The following is a 19,580-nucleotide window of genomic DNA, read 5'->3' on the forward strand; positions in this document are numbered from 1 at the left end:
GAGACCTGATACCTAATCACTATTACCCCTGCTTCCTGATAACAGCCAGCCCAGAACAAAACCCTGCTTCCTCAAACCCTCTCCCGAAATCAACCCAACAGAGGCCCAAACCCAATCAGTCCTTTCTGACATCTTCTTACTGAGGCGGCTCACAATTTGGAATTTACTTCATAAGCAATGGGAAGTAATCAAGGCTTTTGGAATAGGATAGTGACATGACAAAAGCTGTGCTGTAGAAAATGAAATCTGACAAACATATAAGACAATCGAGAAAAGAGACTGTTGGCAAAGAGAGTAAGAAAGCCATTCCAGTAACTCAGAGGACGACTAGCAGACAGAAGCCATAATACGAGTGGCATGTGATAAATACCTATATGAAGGTAGTGGCAGTGGGCATGAAAATGAGTTAACATTCACTAGGACATCTGCAGGAAGAATTGAGAGTGGCTAGAAATTTTAACCATCAACATGATTTAACATTCAGTAGACAGGGATTCTCTCAGATTTCTCATAAACTGTTCAGTCTCATTCTGAACAAATAGAGGATCTTTGTACCTGTAAGTTCACTTCATTAGCATAAGATAGAAAGTTATGAATAGGATGACTTTTAGTTCACCTTACTGGGATTATAAAATGTGAGGTTGGATTTAAGCCTACCATATGGATAAGGGATCAATTTAGCCCTTAAGTGTCTTTTGGAAGCTCCCACGAAGGGCATTAGAAGTTTACTGAGCATATTAGAAGACAAACTTGGAAGCTAAGCGTGCGTATTCAGCAGACCTGCCTGGATCCTCAGCTCTAGGAAACTAAAACAGATGAAGATGTGCCTCCTAGGAACTAATCACACTATCATTCAAATGGAAATTAAAGAGATGCTTGGTTCCAATGGCGGAAATGAAGAAAACTTCCCAACATTACCATCAGCAGGCTCAGCTCATGGTGGTGCTTGGCAATTTAGAAATAAGAAGGTCCTGCTTTGGAATGAGCTTGGTTCCAAGGGCTTTTTCAACCAAGGTTTTAAGAACTGAGCTCCTTCTCCCCTGGAAATATTGGTACCTAGGAGTACAGTCCAGCCAGGAGAGCTCACAAAAGCCCATGTACCCTACAGGAAGCTTAACTGTGGAATTAATCCAGTGTTGGACCTGGAAAAGGATGTCCTTCGGGTCTGAGGAAAATCAGAGAAAGCAGACATACTTCCTCAGTTTTTCTTTTGCTTCTTGCAGGCAAAATTTAGATCTTCCTTGGAAGAATCAGAAGTCAGTTTTGCCCAAGTCTTTATCTCTGAACTGACCTATTCTATAGTCTTCTCCACAGGCCTATTCTATAGTCTTTTCCACAGGCCCCCCGTGTAGCTACAGGGCTTATCACCCCCACCCTAGCCTAATAATCCTGACCTTGTGAGTACAGCACACCTGTGAATTACTCATTATCCCTGGTCCTCCAAATCTCAAGACCAAGATTTGGCTGCATTGCTCACAAAGTCACTATGTGACTTTGAATTACTCAACCCTCCACCTGTAAAATGAAGATGATATATCCCTAATAGGGTTGATCTAAACATTAAATGAAAAAATGTATATACTATGCCTAACACGGCTGACACTCCATAGGTTCCCAATAATACAGCAGCTTATTACTTTGAAATAACATTTAAAAGAGCGAAGCACTTTGTATATTTTTAAAACTATACAAATGTACAATCTATTAGATTAAATGATTATTAGATATGAGTTAAAATTGTAAATGCTTAAAATATACCCAATTCTCACCTCTCCAGCAAATCCTTAAGAGAACATTGTTTTTCCTAACACCTGCACCCAAAATGCATCTGATTGCCCCATTCACATCTTACCCTAACCCCCATAACTCATTACATGGGCTCAAAATTCAAATCTGTCTCGACATCCATCCAAAAACTACATGGTGAAAAGGATGACTGACTCAAAATAAATTACCATTTAAATTTCAAATGCTGAAATTTAAATAACCTAAATCACAACATCCTTTCTTTGATTATAACAAAACACACACACACACACACACACACACACACACACAAAGGTTTATTAACTGTTACTTCAAATCCTCAAATCTACCACTAACATTGACTAATTAAAAAGGCCATCCTGAAAAATCACATTTGTCTTTTTAAAAGTAGTAAAGAATGACAGAGTAAAATAATGGTGAAAACTATGCAATGTTAGAAGCCTATTTCTACCCTTCACCTTCATGCTCAAGAATCCTAGAACTGGGCTTCCCTGGTGGCACAGTGGTTGAGAGTCCGCCTGCCGATGCAGGGGACACGGGTTCGTGCCCCGGTCCGGGAAGATCCCGCATGCCGCGGAGCGGCTGGGCCCGTGAGCCATGGCCTCGGAGCCTGTGCTCCACAACGGGAGAGGCCATGGCAGTGGGAGGCCCGCGTAGCGCAAAAAGAAAGAAAGAAAAGAATCCTAGAACTAACTCTACACTGTGAAATTCGAGTCTGTCCCCAGCCAGAGTAGCAGACTTAATGCACCATTAATCTGGTCTGTTCTCAGCCGCCAATTGAAATAGTCACAGTCATTTGATTTTTAAGGAAAAGACAGTACTGCAGAAGTACATTCCAGAGGTCTTTTCATAAAAACCATCCCGTGTGCTCCATCTGCACATGCAATCTGCTTGTGTATTTTCAGCCAGCTTGCTTGGGCAGATTAATGCGTACAATTAGAAAGCAACCCCACAGGCATTCAATAAACTGCTTTCACTATTACACTCAGGAGAGTCCCTCTGGATGTCAATAAAAGCCTAGTTTTCTGCCTGTTAGCTAAATAATTGACAACACTAAAAATAATCAGAAGCAAATGAACGAAGTCAGGAACAAGGTGGTAAGAAAGAATACATTAAGATTCTCATGGTGGTGCCCCAGGATGATATCATGAGCTTTTTCTCCAGCCAACTTGGATTTACACTCTGCTCAAGTCCATGGTTGCCCTTCTCTACAGAAAACAAAACAAAACAAAGAACACCACTCCTAGTCTGCTATGTGAAACACACGTATCACAGCATTGAAAGAATTCCTTATTTGTGTTTCTATTCTGTGATCCTTAGTTTGACAGCTTCAGGAGAATCTAATCTTTTGGTGAAGGGGATGGAATAGGGAACAGCCTGGTTGGTCTAGTGAAAACTCTGTGCTGTTAAAATTCTAAGAGCTCTCGGACTTCCCTCGTGGCACAGTGGTTAAGAATCTGCCTGCCAATGCAGGGGACACGGGTTTGAGCCCTGGTCCAGGAAGATCCCACATGCCGCGGAGCAACTAAGCCCATGAGCCACAACTACTGAGTCTGCACTCTAGAGCCCATGAGCCACAACTACTGAGCCTGCGAGCCTAGAGCCCGTGCTCCACAACAAGAGAAGCCCCCACAGTGAGAAGCCCACGCACCGCAATGAAGAGTAGCTCCTGCTTGCTGCAACTAGAGAAAGCCCACACACAGCAACAGAGACCCAACGCAGCCAAAAATAAATAAATAAATAAAAATTAAATGTTGTACAGCAGAAACTAACACACCATTGTAAAGCAATTAGACTCCAATAAAGATGTTTAAAAGAATTCTAATAGCTCTCCTATACAGTTCTTCCACCATAAGTTGATTCTAAGAAAATATGATAAAGGCTTGTTATACAGAGGATCCATCTTATAAAAGAAGTTTCTTTCATATTTCTAGCTATGTAATGGTCATTCATTTCATTAGCTAGTGGTCTTTTAATTTCAAAAGTACTTCAAAACAAAATACATTTAAAAAACACACACATATACTCTTCTTGTGTTTCTCAATAGGCTTTAACAATCAATTTGAGACACTTCTCATTTTTAGCCAAGTTCTCTTTTCCTTGGTTAACTGGGACTTTTATGATAAGCAGAAGAAAGATCAAGAGTGAAATGTGCGTGTAATTGAATTCAGCTCCACTGATAGTGTGTGAGGTGCCTGAGGGTAGAACTCTTCTTTCTTTACAGAAAAAGGATGATCTCTAGTATTCAGTAAAACACAAACTCAAGAAGCTGGAGGACTAGAAAAAAAAAAGGTTTGATGACACAATCTCCCACATCCTTTAAAACTCCAAGAATCTCTCATCCTTCACTTTATCATGTTTAAAACTCCCCAGAGGATGGACTTGTTCCACTTCCCAGTCCTGTACCTAAGACCCCTCATTGGTAAGCAGGTCTTCCCTTTTCCAGTGTAAACAAGGATGCCACAAGATAAATACATTTGTTCTTATTGTGTCTCCAGGCTACAAATGCCCCCATGGCATCTGGGGGCATTCAACTCCTCTGATTGGCCGAGAAATCAACTCTCATCCATTCTCTACCAAAGAAGGGGGAGGCAATAATACCTTAACCCTTAATCTATTGCCTGCCGCCCTGTATCTCTCTCTAAGACAGCCAACTTCTCCTGGTGTTTAGCTTCCCACCAGCTTCCTTACCCCCATGTCTGCCTTAGAACAAAAGTAGGGAAAGATAACGTCATTCATTAGCACTTCCACCCAACCCCATTCTACCTCCCACTCTTTTCCTGGTCTGGGTAGCGGAGGCCAGGTACCCAACTTGCTAATGGGCAAAGTGAAGTGCTGAGAAACTTGTTTTACATTCCAACTTCTGAGTCTTAAAGCAAGGAGCTGTTGCTTACAGTAGAGGCAGGAGAATCTCAGCAGAATGAGAAAATCAGAGGATGCTGTACTTGGAGGAGGGACACACTTTAGGGTGTCACATATGCTCACCCCAACGTCAGAATGATCTTAAATTCTACAAATGAGATATAACGACAGGAATAGGTAAGAGGAGGCAGTCAGTACAGTCCATCAGAAAGTGGGAGACCAATGACTAGCTCTGGTGGAACCAGAAATCTCTAAACAGTCTCTAGAAAATAAGCTGTCTGATCCCATTCAACAAGAACCTCTGTAAGAAGTTACATATCAAGTCCCCATGAAATTCAGTCACTTATATACCTTCTTTTTAATAAATTTTTTATAAGATTTTTTTTTTTTTTTTTTTTTGCGTTCTGGGGGCCTCTCACCGCTGTGGCCTCTCCCATTGCGGAGCACAGGCTCCAGACGCGCAGGCCCAGCGGCCATGGCTCACGGGCCCAGCCGCTCCGCGGCATGCGGGACCCTCCCGGACCAGGGCACAAACCCGTGTCCCCTGCATCGGCAGGCGGACTCCCAACCACTGCGCCACCAGGGAAACCCTTTATAAGATTTTTAAAATAAATTTATTTATTTTATTTATATTTATTTTTGGCTGCGTTGGATCTTCGTTGCAGTGCATGGGCTTCTCATGGTGGTGGCTTCTCTTATTGCAGAGCATGGGCTCTAGGGCCGCAGGCTTCAGTAGTTGCAGCATGTGGGCTCAGTAATCGTGGCTCACGGGCTCTAGAGCACAGGCTCAGTAGTTGTGGCGCACAGGCTTAGTTGCTCCACGGCATGTGGTATCTTCCCAGACCAGGGCTCAAACCCATGTTCCCTGCATTGGCAGGCGGATTCTTAACCACTGCACCACCAGGGAAGCCCTATATAAGATACTTTATTTAATCCTTACAAATGGCCGATGGGAGAGATATTACCAACCCTAATTTTTTTTAGAAAAACTAAGATATAAAGAGGTTTAGTAGTTTGTCCAAGGTCACAGCTGGAGAATGGAGCTAGGATTTTGAACCCAAATCTGCTTGGTTTTAATTCTACCATATTTGGAATTAACCTAGGGACAGAAATATGGTTCTTTGGTTTTGTCTATTCTTTTAAGCAGTGTGCAAGTAACCTAGCTACTTAGAGCTGGAACACAAACTTATCTTTAAAGCTTGTATAAGAGAGTAGATTATCTACATTATAAAGCACATGTTAGCTGCTGTAATTCACAAGTCATACTGGAAAAAGTACCTTGATGTATGACCACCAGTTGGGAGCTTTGCTGATAATTGTGAAATTATGTCTCAATTCTTGTTTACAAAAATATAAGTCCTCAGTCCATTAGGTAAATCCCTAGTTAGTTTAGATTCTGCTTGGGTACTTCTTTCAAACAACATCTTCCTTATATTGGTGTTTTGGAAGTCTTCATAATCAAAAGTAACCTGGATCACCAAAAAGCAAGCCCTCCAAGTTATGTAGAATGCGGAATTTCTCAAATTTGGCAGTATTCTTTCTAATCTGTTGACTATTAAAGAATACTTTGATGAGTATAGATATCTCCAAACTTAGAACCTCACTTCTAGAGTTCAATTACATAATTAATAGTCAACAATCCAACACCAGATGTTTTGAATAGTTACTATCACCTAGAATTTAAAAGCACAATGAATAATATGTCTATAAAAGGTACAAAGTTCTGAAAATATAAACTTACCATTGCTGATGTTCTCTAAAAGCTTCTCTTCTGAGGTTTTCTTGAAGTCTCTTTTTCTCCTCTAGTTTATTGCTCTGAAATTTCAAGTATCAAAATGTAATCTATTAGGAAAGCTTTAAGCAGAATCATGATGTTAAAGTTACCCAAGGTCCAAAATCTTTAGGCTCAAGTGGCCTCAGTAGTCCAATATGGTACCTACCAGGGCTTCCAAGGTGATAACCCTCTCACAACCCATGTGCCCTACACTGAAAGCCAGGGGCTCCAAGTTCTTTCCATGGCTCCCGTCTCCCAACTTGATTGGTACAATCACAGAATCAGTATTTCACATTTTTACCTTAGTTCAGATGATAGCAACATTTATATCTTAAGCAGTGTTTTCAAAATGTTCTAAGGAAAACATGAAATTTCCACACCAATCATGTTAAATTAAAATTATAATAAATGATTAAATAGATGATACAAAATATGTGTGTGTGTGTGTGTGTGTGTATATATATATATATATATATATATATATATATATATAAATGGTTAAATAGTTGATACTACATATATATCTCCACATTACAATAAAGCATTCAGGAAAATATTTTCAATAAGCCAATTCAATTCCCTTCTGACTTAGAATGAGATACTTAAAGCTGTTGAGAGACTGAACAGCAAATGTCCAAAAAAAGCCATCTACTTGAATAGAAGAATCCTCTCATTTTTTAAATTAGTTGTTTGGAGAGTCTAGAGATAAAGAACTTCACATTTGATATTACTGTCACCATGGCTCTGGCATATTTTAATCCAACTTAATAACCCAGAAACACTTGTGTTTTTTTACTATGATTACAACTTTCATTTTTTTTAATTTGCGTATGAAAAACAAGTAGACTTCCTAGACAACAAATTTAATGGGGAGTTGAAAAAAGTTCTACAACACAGGAGAGACTTGAAGGTTTAATTGAATCCAAGGGAGAAGTCAAGCAGCTGGATTTGCTTTAAAAAAAAAAAAAAAAAATGGACTTGACCCTTAGGAAGACCTGTGAAAAGAGAATAGTAGAAATCATCACTTCCAAACTCTAACGTAAGTTTAGCTACATCTTCCAAAGAGAGGAAATAACTGTTCATATTGTTCATTTCCATGAAAGTCTCCATTCACACAGAACTATTTACTCATCCCATTTTGAAAGGTAAAATGGATGATTTCAGTTTCAGAAAAAACATAAAGGAAATTTACTACAATCCAAGAGAATTGTAATACAATTCAATTGTAATTCAGTTGTAATACAAGGCAATTGGATTATTAATGAATCACAGTTCTAAGAAGCAAACTAACAGAAAGTTGTACAACTGAATAAACATGATCTCAATCTAGAAAAAAATCCTGACTCATGAGACCAAAAGTAGTCAATTGTGATGAGTTCCCCACATCTCTGGGGGAAGAAAAGGGGGCCGGGAGGTAAAAGACAGCAAGCAAGCAAGCAGTAGGTATTGATTAAACCAGGATTAGGAATGCTACTTAGAGAACAGTGAGAAAATCACACAAGAATTTAGAGACCAGGGCTGGGTTCCTTTAGCAAGGTCAGAAATTGGAACATGGATTTTCATCTCTTCACTAATAGATTATCATTGGACTCAACTTACAAAAACAGTTACTCAGTAGCTAAATTCTCTCCAACAAAGGTCTGTTTATCCCTCAAGAGTTGATGGAGAAGTATTTTGCAAAATACTGGAGTATTTAAGTATTCAATACCTACCACTGTGGTAGCTGTTTTAGTACACTAATCCAAACACTTAGATTTAGTCAGACTACTTATTTCTTTCCATTTAACAGTGAGTTAAGGAATCACCCAACCATACTTATACATATACAAATACATAATATAAAAGATCTAAGAACATGAGGTCCAGAAGAAAAAATATGGAATGAGTTCTAGGTCCACCATCACTGAGTGACCTTAAACAAATCATGTAATATCAATGAATCTCGTGTATTCGACAAACATTTATCAAATGCCTATTATATGCTCAGTACTATGTTCTGTTAGATGCTGGGAATAAAAGCAGAGCAGTGCCTACTCTGGAAAATTTCAGAAGCTAGCTGGGAACACAGACAAGAAAGCCATGATGGCAGTGTGTAAAATATATTAGGGAATAGAGGTTTGCAAGTATGTAATATGAATACAAAGAAAAAGCACAGAAGTGGGCAACTGGGAAATGCTTTCAACAGTTCCACAGACATTCATTCAGTGCCTTCTATGTGGGCAGACCCCATCCTGGGTTAGGGTTAGGGTTAAGGTTAGCCAAAATTTGAATAACATTTGGAATATGGCTTCTAACCTCGGGTTCATGAATAAGCTGTCTAATAGGAGTATGCTCATTTTTATGGAGCGTGAGTCCACAGCTTTCTTCAGATTTCCCTAGGGGCTGATGACCAAATAAAAGGATAAGAACCATGGGTCTAATGAGAGGTAGAAATTCTAGACAGAGACTGATCTTAAGCAAGAACTTTCCAGGAGGAAAAGGAGGTGATAGGAGCAAGGCTACTACTGCACTCCACTGTATGGTTTCTTACTGCCCAGAGGCCTAGCAGAGAGGTTAAAAAGGCTGAAATAGAGGCGGCATTCAGCTTACCAAGGCTTGCATCCCAGCATGGGGTGTTTCAGCACAGCAGAGGTGTCTTTTTCTACTTCTCGCAAAAGTACCATCTGTCACCAATCTGAGCACCCACAGAACAGACTGCCTGGATGAAGAATCTGTTTCTAATTTGCACAAAGGCAATGATGGGATAGTAGTGGCCCTGAAGAGGAAAAGGGCATTCCTATAACATACAGTATTTTCAATACAGAAAGGCACAAGAGAATATGCCAGTTCAGGAAACCCCAAGAAGCTTGTGGATAAATTCAAAGGGGTATGTAGTGAGATGCGTGGAGGACAAGGTTGAGAAAGTAGGAAGAGGCAATTATAAAGAAATTCATATGCCAAGTAAAGGAGTTTGGACTTCCTTAAAGGCAATGATGAGCCATTATGTTATTTTAAGCAGGATAGTAAGCAGCTCACCCTGAAAGCGACACTAAGGATAAGCGCAGAAAGGACCACAAATATAAAAACCAATCATGTGGTTCTCATGGTAATCCAGGCCGTAAATTATGAGTCCCAAACTAAGACAACAGGGACAGAAAAGAAAGGACAAATTCTAGAAAACTGTGGGGGACAGGAATAAGAGGAGAGTAAAAAGAAACAGTAGGAGGTAGGCTACATTAATACAGAGTGAGTCAAAAAAGGGGGGAAGATTACTGGTGACTATCATTTAAGAGCATCAGAATGAATAGGAGGTCAGTTTCGAACCTACTGGATTTGAGATACACCGTGGCACATCTAGAAAGAATTATCAAGCATACAGTACAATATATGGTTCTGGGATTCAAGAATATGGTCTGGAGATGTGGATTTCAGAAATCATCAGCCCAAGCAAAATCCACAGATGTGGAAATGCAGGGGCTTTCACCTAAGAATATGGTGGCACAGGCACACGGAAATGAGAGAAGATGAATGGATGGGACCTGGATAGAACATCAATAGCAGAAAAACAAGCAGAGGAAAAGGATCCGGACGAAATCCAGAGGGGTAGAATTTGAAGGACAAAATACTATTTAAATAGTTACAATATTGCAAACAGTTTACGTAAGTTAGGAACTGAAGAGTCTCCACTGGGTTTTTCAACTAAGAGCTCATTAGTGATTCTTGGCTAGATAAATACCAATGAATTACTAGAGACAGAAGTCAAACTCAGCCCACCAAGAAACAAGGGAAGGTGAGGACCCAAAGAAGCTAAGTTTCTAAGCTAGCTGAGCTCAGCATCACCTGGGGAACTTCGTTTAAAACAGAGATTTTTTTTTTTTTTTTGGTTCAGGTGATTGATAAGGAGTCAGTCTACATACTGGCATGTAGGAACCCAATGTGGTGGAAAAGGCTTTCAAGAAGCTGAGCTGTGATGCTTGGGAGGGAGGAGTTGAAAGCAAACCAGAACAGAGACACTTTGTTTTTAAGATGAGAGATTTCAGTATGATTATACCCCAAGAGAGAAAAACAGAAACAACAAGAAAGCTACAGGAGAGGGCTTCCCTGGTGGTGCAGTGGTTTGAGAGTCCGCCTGCCGATGTAGGGGACACGGGTTCGTGCCCTGGTCCTGGAAGATCCCACATGCCGCGGAGTGGCTGAGCCAGTGAGCTATGGCTGCTGGGCCAGTGAGCTATGGCTGCTGAGCCTGCGCGTCCGGAGCCTGTGCTCCGCAACGGGAGAGGCCACAACAGCGAGAGGCCCGCGTACCGCAAAAAAAAAAAAGCTACAGGAGAAAAGGAGGGTTAACGGATGGAGCAGCAATGTTCCCGGGGAGATGGAAGAAAGATGGGATGGGAAGCACGGGTGGGAGAATCCATCATAGCAAGAAGGGAGAGCACTTTCTTATTACTGCTGAGATGAGACGGGGGCAGAAACAGCAAAGGAAGAGTAAGGAAACAGGAAAATATAGGTACTTCCAGCCTTGTGGTCTTTATTCACTAGAAGGTGGGAAATGAGGTCATGTGCTGAAAACGAAAGGTGATGATAAGAAGAATGTGAAAGGAGGAAGATGTCGGTAATTAGAGATGAGCCTAGACTGCAAAACAAAGTGCTGTGCACTAGGAATTGTTAAAGACCCAGCTGGGAGGGAAGCCCAGCAATCTCGTGTGACAGGAAGAGCCAGTATGTTTTTTCTCCAGCAACCCAGTTCATGTGGGTTTATTTAATTTAGAAATAAATTAAACCAATCCAATTCATGTGTAAAATAAAAATCCTCTCTGCCTTCCACACAAGAGGTTGATATAATAGTAGAGTCAAATGAATTAGGGCACTTCTTTACATGTATAATTAGGTCAGGGCACCCTTTTTCACTGCTTACTGAGCGCTACCCATTGTACAAAGAGATTTGCACCTATTGTATCCTTTAATCCCACCAGTCCCATTATTATATTATTATACCCATTTTACAGCTAAGGAAAGTGAAACATAAAGAAGCTTACAGCTTACCCTTTTTTTTTTTTTTTTTTTTTGGCGTTTCCCGGGGCTCTCACTGCTGGGGTCTCTACCGTTGCGGAGCACAGGCTCCGGACGCGCAGGCTCAGCGGCCATGGCTCACAGGCCCAGCCGCTCCACTGCATGTGGGATCTTCCCGGACCGGGGCACAAACCCGTGTCCCCTGCATCGGCAGGCGGACTCTCAACCACTGCGCCACCAGGGAAGCCCTAGCTTACCCTTTTAGTACTACACCTGCATTTCAGAGATATCATTAACATCCCAAAATTATGGTATTAATTAATGGGGTCAATTAATGGGACCCTACTGCATTCCAACAACCAGAGGCTTAATGCCCACACCAGTTCATCCACAAAGAAATACATGATGTAGGAACCATACTTCTGGGAAATACTTGAAAGTTTTGTTTTGTTCCTTGAAAGTTTTCAGAAATGGAAACTTTTCGCAGTTTATAAAAACAATATTGAAATAATTTCCTTGATGTTGAGTTTTATTCCTAAAACTGTTCTTAAACCGTTAGCCCTCGCTAGTACTTGTTTCCTAGAAATAAGCAACAAGTGTGATTTCTTAAAGACATGTATATGGGGCTTCCCTGGTGGTGCAGTGGTTAAGAATCCGCCTGCCAATGCAGGGGGCATGGGTTCGAGCCCTGGTCCGGGAAGATCCCACATGCCATGGAGCAACAAAGCCCGTGCACCACAACTACTGAGCCTGCTCTATAGAGCCACAACTACTAAGCCCGTGAGCCACAGCTACTGAAGCCCACGCGCCTAGAGCCGTGCTCCACAACAAGAAAAGCCACCACAATGAGAAGCCCACAAACCACAATGAAGAGTAGCCCCCACTCGCTGTAACTAGAGAAAGCCTGCGCACAGCAACAAAGACCCAACGCAGCCAAAAATAAATTAATTAATTTAAAAAAAAAAAACATGTATATGGATGCATCTCTGCATCTAATATGCATACCTTGTTTTTTATGCTAATAGGAAGTGAAGCAGGTACAAAGTAGCTCCTACTTCATTTTATAACATTAAAACGAACTAATGATGCTTCTCAGTGTCTACGTAATACACCGTGACCTCCAGGGCTCCAAATAACTTCATCAGCTTTATGACTTTATAGTTTACTGGAAAGAACAAGGAAAGGCTTCGTTTGCCACTCAGATCCCTAGCTGATTTCTTGCCCTTTCTGAGGTTATAATACCCTAAGAGGTTGGGAGAATCAAATAAAAGACGTTGTAAACTATATAGCCCTATGTAATATGATTTCAAACATATGAGGATCAAAGGCAGAATAAGATGAATCCAGGAGGTAGGGAGGGTCTTTGACACGGAATTGGAGATTTTTATTTTTTAAGTTTGTGGGCATTATGAAAGTCTGGAAAAAATCAAATTATTACTCTGCCATACAGATCTCCAGGAAAAGAAATTAATACACTATAAAACCACATGAGTTGTATTAGTTTTCTATTGCTGCTATAACAACCATGAACTTAATAGCTTAAAACAACATAAATTTGTTAATAATCTTACAGTTCTGGAAGTCAGAAGTCCAAAACGGGTCTGATGGGGCTAAAATAATATATTGATGTTGAGGGAAATTGGCCGTCTCCAGTACCAGTAGCAGCTGTTATGTCCACAAGGCTTTTAGGTAGCTAGCAATACGAGTCCCCTCCAAAGACTACAGCAGGGTCTTTACTTCTTTCTACCCCTACAATAAGGACTCTATTTCCAGAATCACATCTTCTGTTTGCATGCTCTGCTATCCTAAGATGTCAGTCATCTATTTGTTCAGTGTAGAAGTTAGGGGCACCATAGTTATGGTTTTGTAGCTCCTACCCATAGGTTTAGTCTCTATTATCCAATGGCTTTTCTCTGCTTCAAGCCAACAGTGGCAGGCTGAGTCTTTCTACTGCTCTATCTCTCCATGCTCTCAATCTTCTCTCTCCCTCTTCCAAGTTAAGGACCCTTATGATAACACTGGACCCACCTGAATAATGCAGGATACACTCTCTCTACTTGAAAGTAAGTTGATTAGCAACCTTAATTCCACCTGCAAACTTAGCTCCCCTTTGCCATGTAACAGAACATCTCCCTAGGTTCCAGGGATTAGAATGTGGAAGAGGAGGGGAGGGGGCATTTTTCTGCCTACCACATGGGTTGTAATCTATTTTTAAATCAGTAAGTATCAGACACATAATGTGCCAGATAATTCATAAAATCCTTGCCCTCGCTGCCAAGCCCTCTGAAGCTTGGTTTGGGAATGTGGCAGGGCGGGGGGCGGAGGCAGTGAAAGGAGGACCTCTTTCCTTTGGGGCAAAGCAGTGGCGTGCTGATAAGCTTAACAACTAGCTCTAGCAGGGAGGAGGAGGGGAGGTTGATTTGCAGCATTTACTGATTTCTGTGGTGAAAATACTCCTCATGGTCAATTTCAGTCTACCAACATGAAGTCCGCTAGCCCACAAAATAGAACAATCCACTCTCATGAGCCAGTACAACAAGGAGGCCCCAGTACACCACTGGAAGAATACATAACATCAATATACTCTAATGTGGGGAATACAAGTTTAACTGAAGCATCCCAGTGCCCTCTCCAAAGTTCCCCTTAACCCACAGGGTTAACTCTTCCTGGATCCCATTGACATGATCAGAGGCTAAAGAGCTGGCTGCCTTTCATACCTTTGTGCGTATTAAGGACCCATATGTGCTGGCAGGGAGTACAGTTTACTCTCCCCTCACCCACACACAGGTGGTGACCAATCAGAAAGAGACCCAGTGTTCCCTGGTGACCCCTCCTGGGAGAGGACAAACTGAAGGTCAAGGGGGATTAAGACCAAGAGGCCAAGTTAGAGGTTCTCGGGTGGCAACAGGCTCTTGGATTCGACTTGGCTTATAGTTCCTGGACAGCAGCCATTTGCCTGTGGGGGACGGTGGTATTTTGTAAGCTGGTGTCCATGTGTGTGTTTGCTGTGCATTTTAAGGAATAAATGCTCCATAAGCACAGCCATCATCGCTTCCCTTGGCCATTTTCACACTGGCAATGTGAAGTATGCCATTTCTAGGTGGCTAATGTCCATTTTTCTTTTATCTGACACAAGCTATTAAATGGGCTCACATTTAGTATGAAAAGCAACAGATTTATATACAACAGGGAGAGCTAGGTCAGGGTGGCAGTCCAGGCCAATTAGCCAGAGAAATCAAGTCTGTGGAAGGACCAGAGTGGGCTGCCGCTTCTCTTGTAAGGCAATTTAGATTAATGCTCCTCAAACCGGTATGTGTACAAGAATCACCTGGGGAGCTTGTTAAAATGCAGGTTATGTTTCAGAAGGTCTGGGGTGGGATTTGAGATTCTATATGCCTAATAAGTGATATCAAGGCTGCTGGTTCAAGGACCACATTTTGAATGGGATGGATCTACACGTAGCAACTCCCTCTCCCTACCTCTCACTTTTGGACAAATTTATACCAATAATCACTACACTTGTCAGGTTAGAAAAGCCAACCCAGTTAAGATTTCTGTAGTTAATGATTGCTGTACATCTGGTGTTATAGTATAACTTGGAAAGGGAGGGAATGCTGCTTTTACTCAATGTTAAAGAAAACTGTTTCAGCCACTAACATTTCTGAATAGTATACATAATTTGACCAAAGAAAAAATGAGCTATAAATGACCCACAAACCAGGCAATTATGAGTATTAAATGACAACTAATAAATCACTTTTAGGATAAGAGTTTACAACACAATTCTTTAGGATCTGCAAGCCCCTTAATTAAATTTGATGATTTTCTTAGTTTCACCTAAAATACAGAATGATTATGCTATATAAAGGGAATACCTTCTCTACAATCACAAGACTGAAGTGTGAACCTTCCTTCGAAGGAAAAAATGGGGCAGGGGTGGGGTTGAATGGAAAGAGTGAGAGGCCCACGTACCACAAAAAAAAAAAAATAAATAAATAAAAAAATAATAATAAAAAAATAAAAAATAAAAAAGAAATGAAAGAGTGAGGAATAGAGAGGTAGAAAGAGAGAGAAAGACAGGTTTTAAAAAGTTATTATGAGAATTTTTTCAATGAAGGTATAATAGCTGATGACTTGGCAGTGAACTGCTGAATCCAATTTAGTAAACAAACTGCCTATACTCTTTTTTTTTTATACCTCCAGCATTTCAATTCCTCATGTATAAGTCCAGTCTTATCTCTACCCCAGAGCCTACATCTTTACAGATGTAGCATCTCTACAGATGTAGCATCTCTACATCTACACATGTTCCCAGCCTTGAAAGACAAGGAGGTGGGGCTTACAGACTCATTTTACAGGAGTAGTTCGGAGAGGGGTAGGGGCCTGTCCAAGGTCACACAGCACAACAGGACACCTTGCAAGAAAGACTTAGTTTGCTCCCCAGCCAGGTAGAGAGCTCCTCGGGGAAAGAAAAGACTAACACTCTTGCACATTCCACAAGCCATCAGGTTTGGGCTTCATTAACTCTAATAAAAATATCTATTGCTTTGTAACCAGGTTCAAATTTTGACCAACACTCAATCTTTAAGAGGAAAAAAAGAAAGAGAAGGATGAAGAGAGATTCAGACAGCAAAAAAAGAATTGTGTTTTCATGACTTAAACCTGCAGCAGATGTCATACTTGGTCAAAGGTATCACGAGTCAACCTCTTGCCCCCAGACCTCCAACACTTAAAACCTACTACAGCTTAGGACTTTGTGGGGGATGGGAGCAGGAGGGGGGGTTATGGGGATAGAAGAACAGTATATTCTTCCTTCTCTAGCAGATGAGCATTTTTAAGAGATTTTTCCCCCCAAGCCCCAGAAAGAGTATCAAAACTAAAAACATCAGTTTGAGGTTTGAAATAGATCATATCACTAATGCTGAAATGTAAATGCATGCTTTTTCTTTATCAGTGAGAGGTATGTTCACCTATTTAACACTCACCCTGGAAAATTCAATATTTGGATATAAATATGATGGTGTACCACTGGTGGCCATTGTTACTAACTGCTGTGCCTTCCGGCCAAATACACAGCTACTCCTTTGATCACTTACCTGGGAGGTGAGAGAGTGTGATGACAAAGAACTCTAGCTCTGAGATCAGTCAGACTGGATTCAAACCCTACTACTATTTCCTGGCTACGAGTCCCTGGGCAAGTTATCTAAACCTCTGTCAGTTTCATTTGCAAACTTGAGTAATAAGAATATTATACACTTCATAGGCTCTTGTGAGGATTAAACACTTTGTATATGAACAGTGTCTAGGAGAGAACCTGGCACATCAGAAGCCCTCAGTAAATGCTGAATCACCATTCTCTCCAATGTCTTACCTTTTGTCTCTGAACTGCCTTCATTTTTTGGATTTCGGCTTCTTCAGCTTCCCTCTTGATTCTTATATATTCTTCTCTTTTAAGCTAAATTGTATTGAGATTACAAAAGACAAAAAGCAGTTACTATTTTTCAGTCTGAACCAATGGAACACAAAATTATGATGAAAGGAAGAGCTTCAAGATGGCAGAGGAGTAAGACGCAGAGATCACCTTCCTCCCCACAAATACATCAGAAATACATCTACACGTGGAACAGCTCCTACAGAACACCTACTGAACGCTGGCAGAAGGCCTCAGACCTCCCAAAAGGCAAGAAACTCCCCACGTACCTGGGTAGGGCAAAAGAAAAAAGAGTAAACAGAGACAAAAGGATAGGGATGGGACCTGCACCAGTGGGAGGGAGCTGTGAAGGAGGAAAGGTCTCCACACACTAGGAGCCCCTTCGCGGGCGGAGACTGCGGGAGGCGGAGCGGGGAGCTTCGGGGCCGCGGAGGACAGCGCAGCAACAGGGGTGCGGAGGGCAAAGCGGAGAGATTCCCGCACAGAGGATCGGTGCCGACCGGCACTCACCAGCCTGAGAGGCTTGTCTGCTCCCCTGCTGGGGCGAGCGGGGCTGGGAGCTGAGGCTCGGGCTTCATTCGGAGCGCAGGGAGAGACTGGGGTTGGCGGCGTGAACACTGGCTGCAGGGGGTTCGTGCACCACGGCTAGCCGGGAGGGAGTCCGGGAAAAAGTCTGGAGCTGCCGAAGAGGCAAGAGACTTTTTCTTGCCTCTTTGTTTCCTGGTGCGCGAGGAGGGGGGATTAAGAGCGCAGCTTAAAGGAGCTCCAGAGACGGGCGCAAGCCGCAGCTAAAAGCGCGGACCCCAGAGACGGGCATGAGATGCTAAGGCTGCTCCTGCAGCCACCAAGAAGCCTGTGTGTGAACACAGGTCACTGTCCACACCTCCCCTCCTGAGAGCCTGTGCATCCCGCCACTGCCAGGGTCCCAGGATCCAGGGACACCTTCCCCGGGAGAACGCACGGCGTGCCTCAGGCTGCTGCAATGACACACCGGCCTCTGCTGCCACAGGCTCGCCCCGAATCCATACCCCTCCCTCCCCCAGGCCTGAGTGAGCCAGAGCCCCTGAAGGAGCTGCTCCTTTAACCCCGTCCTGTCTGAGCAAAGAACAGACGCCCTCAGGCGACCTACATGCAGAGGCGGGGCCAAATACAAAGCTGAACGAGGAGCTGTGCAAACACAGAAGAGAAAGGGAAATCTCTACCAGCAGCTTCAGGAGCAGCGGATTAAATCTCCACAATCCACTTGATGTACCCTGCATCTGTGCAATACCTGAATAGACAACGAATCATCCCAAATTGAGGAGGCGGACTTTGGGAGCAACGATATATTTTTTTTTCCCTTTTCCTCTTTTTGAGAGTGTGTATGTGTATGCTTCTGTGTGTGATTTTGTCTGCACAGCTATGCTTTAACCATTTGTCCTAGAGTTCAGTCTCTCCGTCTTTTTTTTTTTTTTATAGTAGTTTTTAGCACTTGTTATCATTGGTGGATTTGTGATTTGGTTAGGTTGCTCTCTTCTTTCTTTTTATTACTTTAAAAAATAAATTTTTAATTATTATTTTTTATTTTAATAACTTTTTATTTTATTTTATTTTATCTTCTTCTTTCTTTCTTTCTTTCTTTTTCTCTCTTTTTTTCTGAGCCGTGTGGATGACAGGCTCTTGGTGCTCCAGCCAGGCGTCAGGGCTGTGCTTCTGAGGTGAGAGAGCCAACTTCAGGACATTGGTCCACAAGAGACCTCCCAGCTCCACATAATATCAAAGGGCGACAATCTCCCAGAGGTCTCCATCTCAACACCAAGACCCAGCTTCACTCAACGACCAGCAAGCTACAGTGCTGGACACCCTATGCCAAACAACTAGCAAGAAAGGAACACAACCCCACCCATTAGCAGAGAGGCTGCCTAAAATCATAATAAGGTTACAGACACCCCAAAACACACCACCAGACGTGGTCCTGCCCACCAGAAAGACAAGATCAAGCCTGATCCACCAGAACACAGGCACTAGTCCCCTCCACCAGGAAGCCGACACCACACACTGAACCAACCTTAGCCACGGGGGACAGATACCAAAAACAACGAGAACTATGAACCTGCAGCCTGCAAAAAGGAGACCCCAAACACGGTAAGATTAGCAAAATGAAAAGACAGAAAAACACACAGCAGATGAAGGAACAAGGTAAAAACCCCCCAGACCTAACAAATGAAGAGGAAATAGGCAGTCTGCCTGAAAAAGAATTCAGAATAATAATAGTAAAGATGATCCAAAATCTTGGAAGTAGAATGGAGAAAATACAAGAAACGTTTAACAAGGACCTAGAAGAACTAAAGAGCAAACAAACAGTGATGAACAACACAGTAAATGAAATTAAAATTCTCTAGAAGGGATCAATAGCAGAGTAACTGAGGCAGAAAAACGGATAAGTGACCTGGAAGATAAAATAGTAGAAATAACTACTGCAGAGCAGAATAAAGAAAAAAAATGAAAAGAATTGAGGTCAGTCTCAGAGACCTCTGGGACAACATTAAATGCACCAACATTCGAATTATAGGGGTCACAGAAGAAGAGAAAAAGAAAGGGACTGAGAAAATATTTGAAGAGATTATAGCTGAAAACTTCCCTAATATGGGAAAGGGAATAGTTAGTCAAGTCCAGGAAGCACAGAGAGTCCCATACAGGATAAATGCAAGGAGAAACATGCCAAGACACATATTAATCAAAGTATCAAAAATTAAATACAAAGAAAAAATATTCAAA

General features: G+C 41.9%; 1 protein-coding gene across 1 annotated transcript in view; it reads right to left on the reverse strand.

Moving 5' to 3' along the window:
* Positions 1-19,580, reverse strand: part of EPSTI1 (epithelial stromal interaction 1) — a 100,182-nt gene that overhangs the window by 52,405 nt on the left and 28,197 nt on the right. The window contains 2 exon segments of the mRNA XM_007468623.1: positions 6,371-6,444; positions 16,764-16,847. Coding sequence (XP_007468685.1) covers positions 6,371-6,444; positions 16,764-16,847 — 158 coding nt within the window.

Source organism: Lipotes vexillifer, unplaced genomic scaffold, assembly GCF_000442215.2.
Source record: "Lipotes vexillifer unplaced genomic scaffold, Lipotes_vexillifer_v1.1 scaffold479, whole genome shotgun sequence".
Lineage (NCBI taxonomy): Eukaryota > Metazoa > Chordata > Mammalia > Artiodactyla > Lipotidae > Lipotes > Lipotes vexillifer.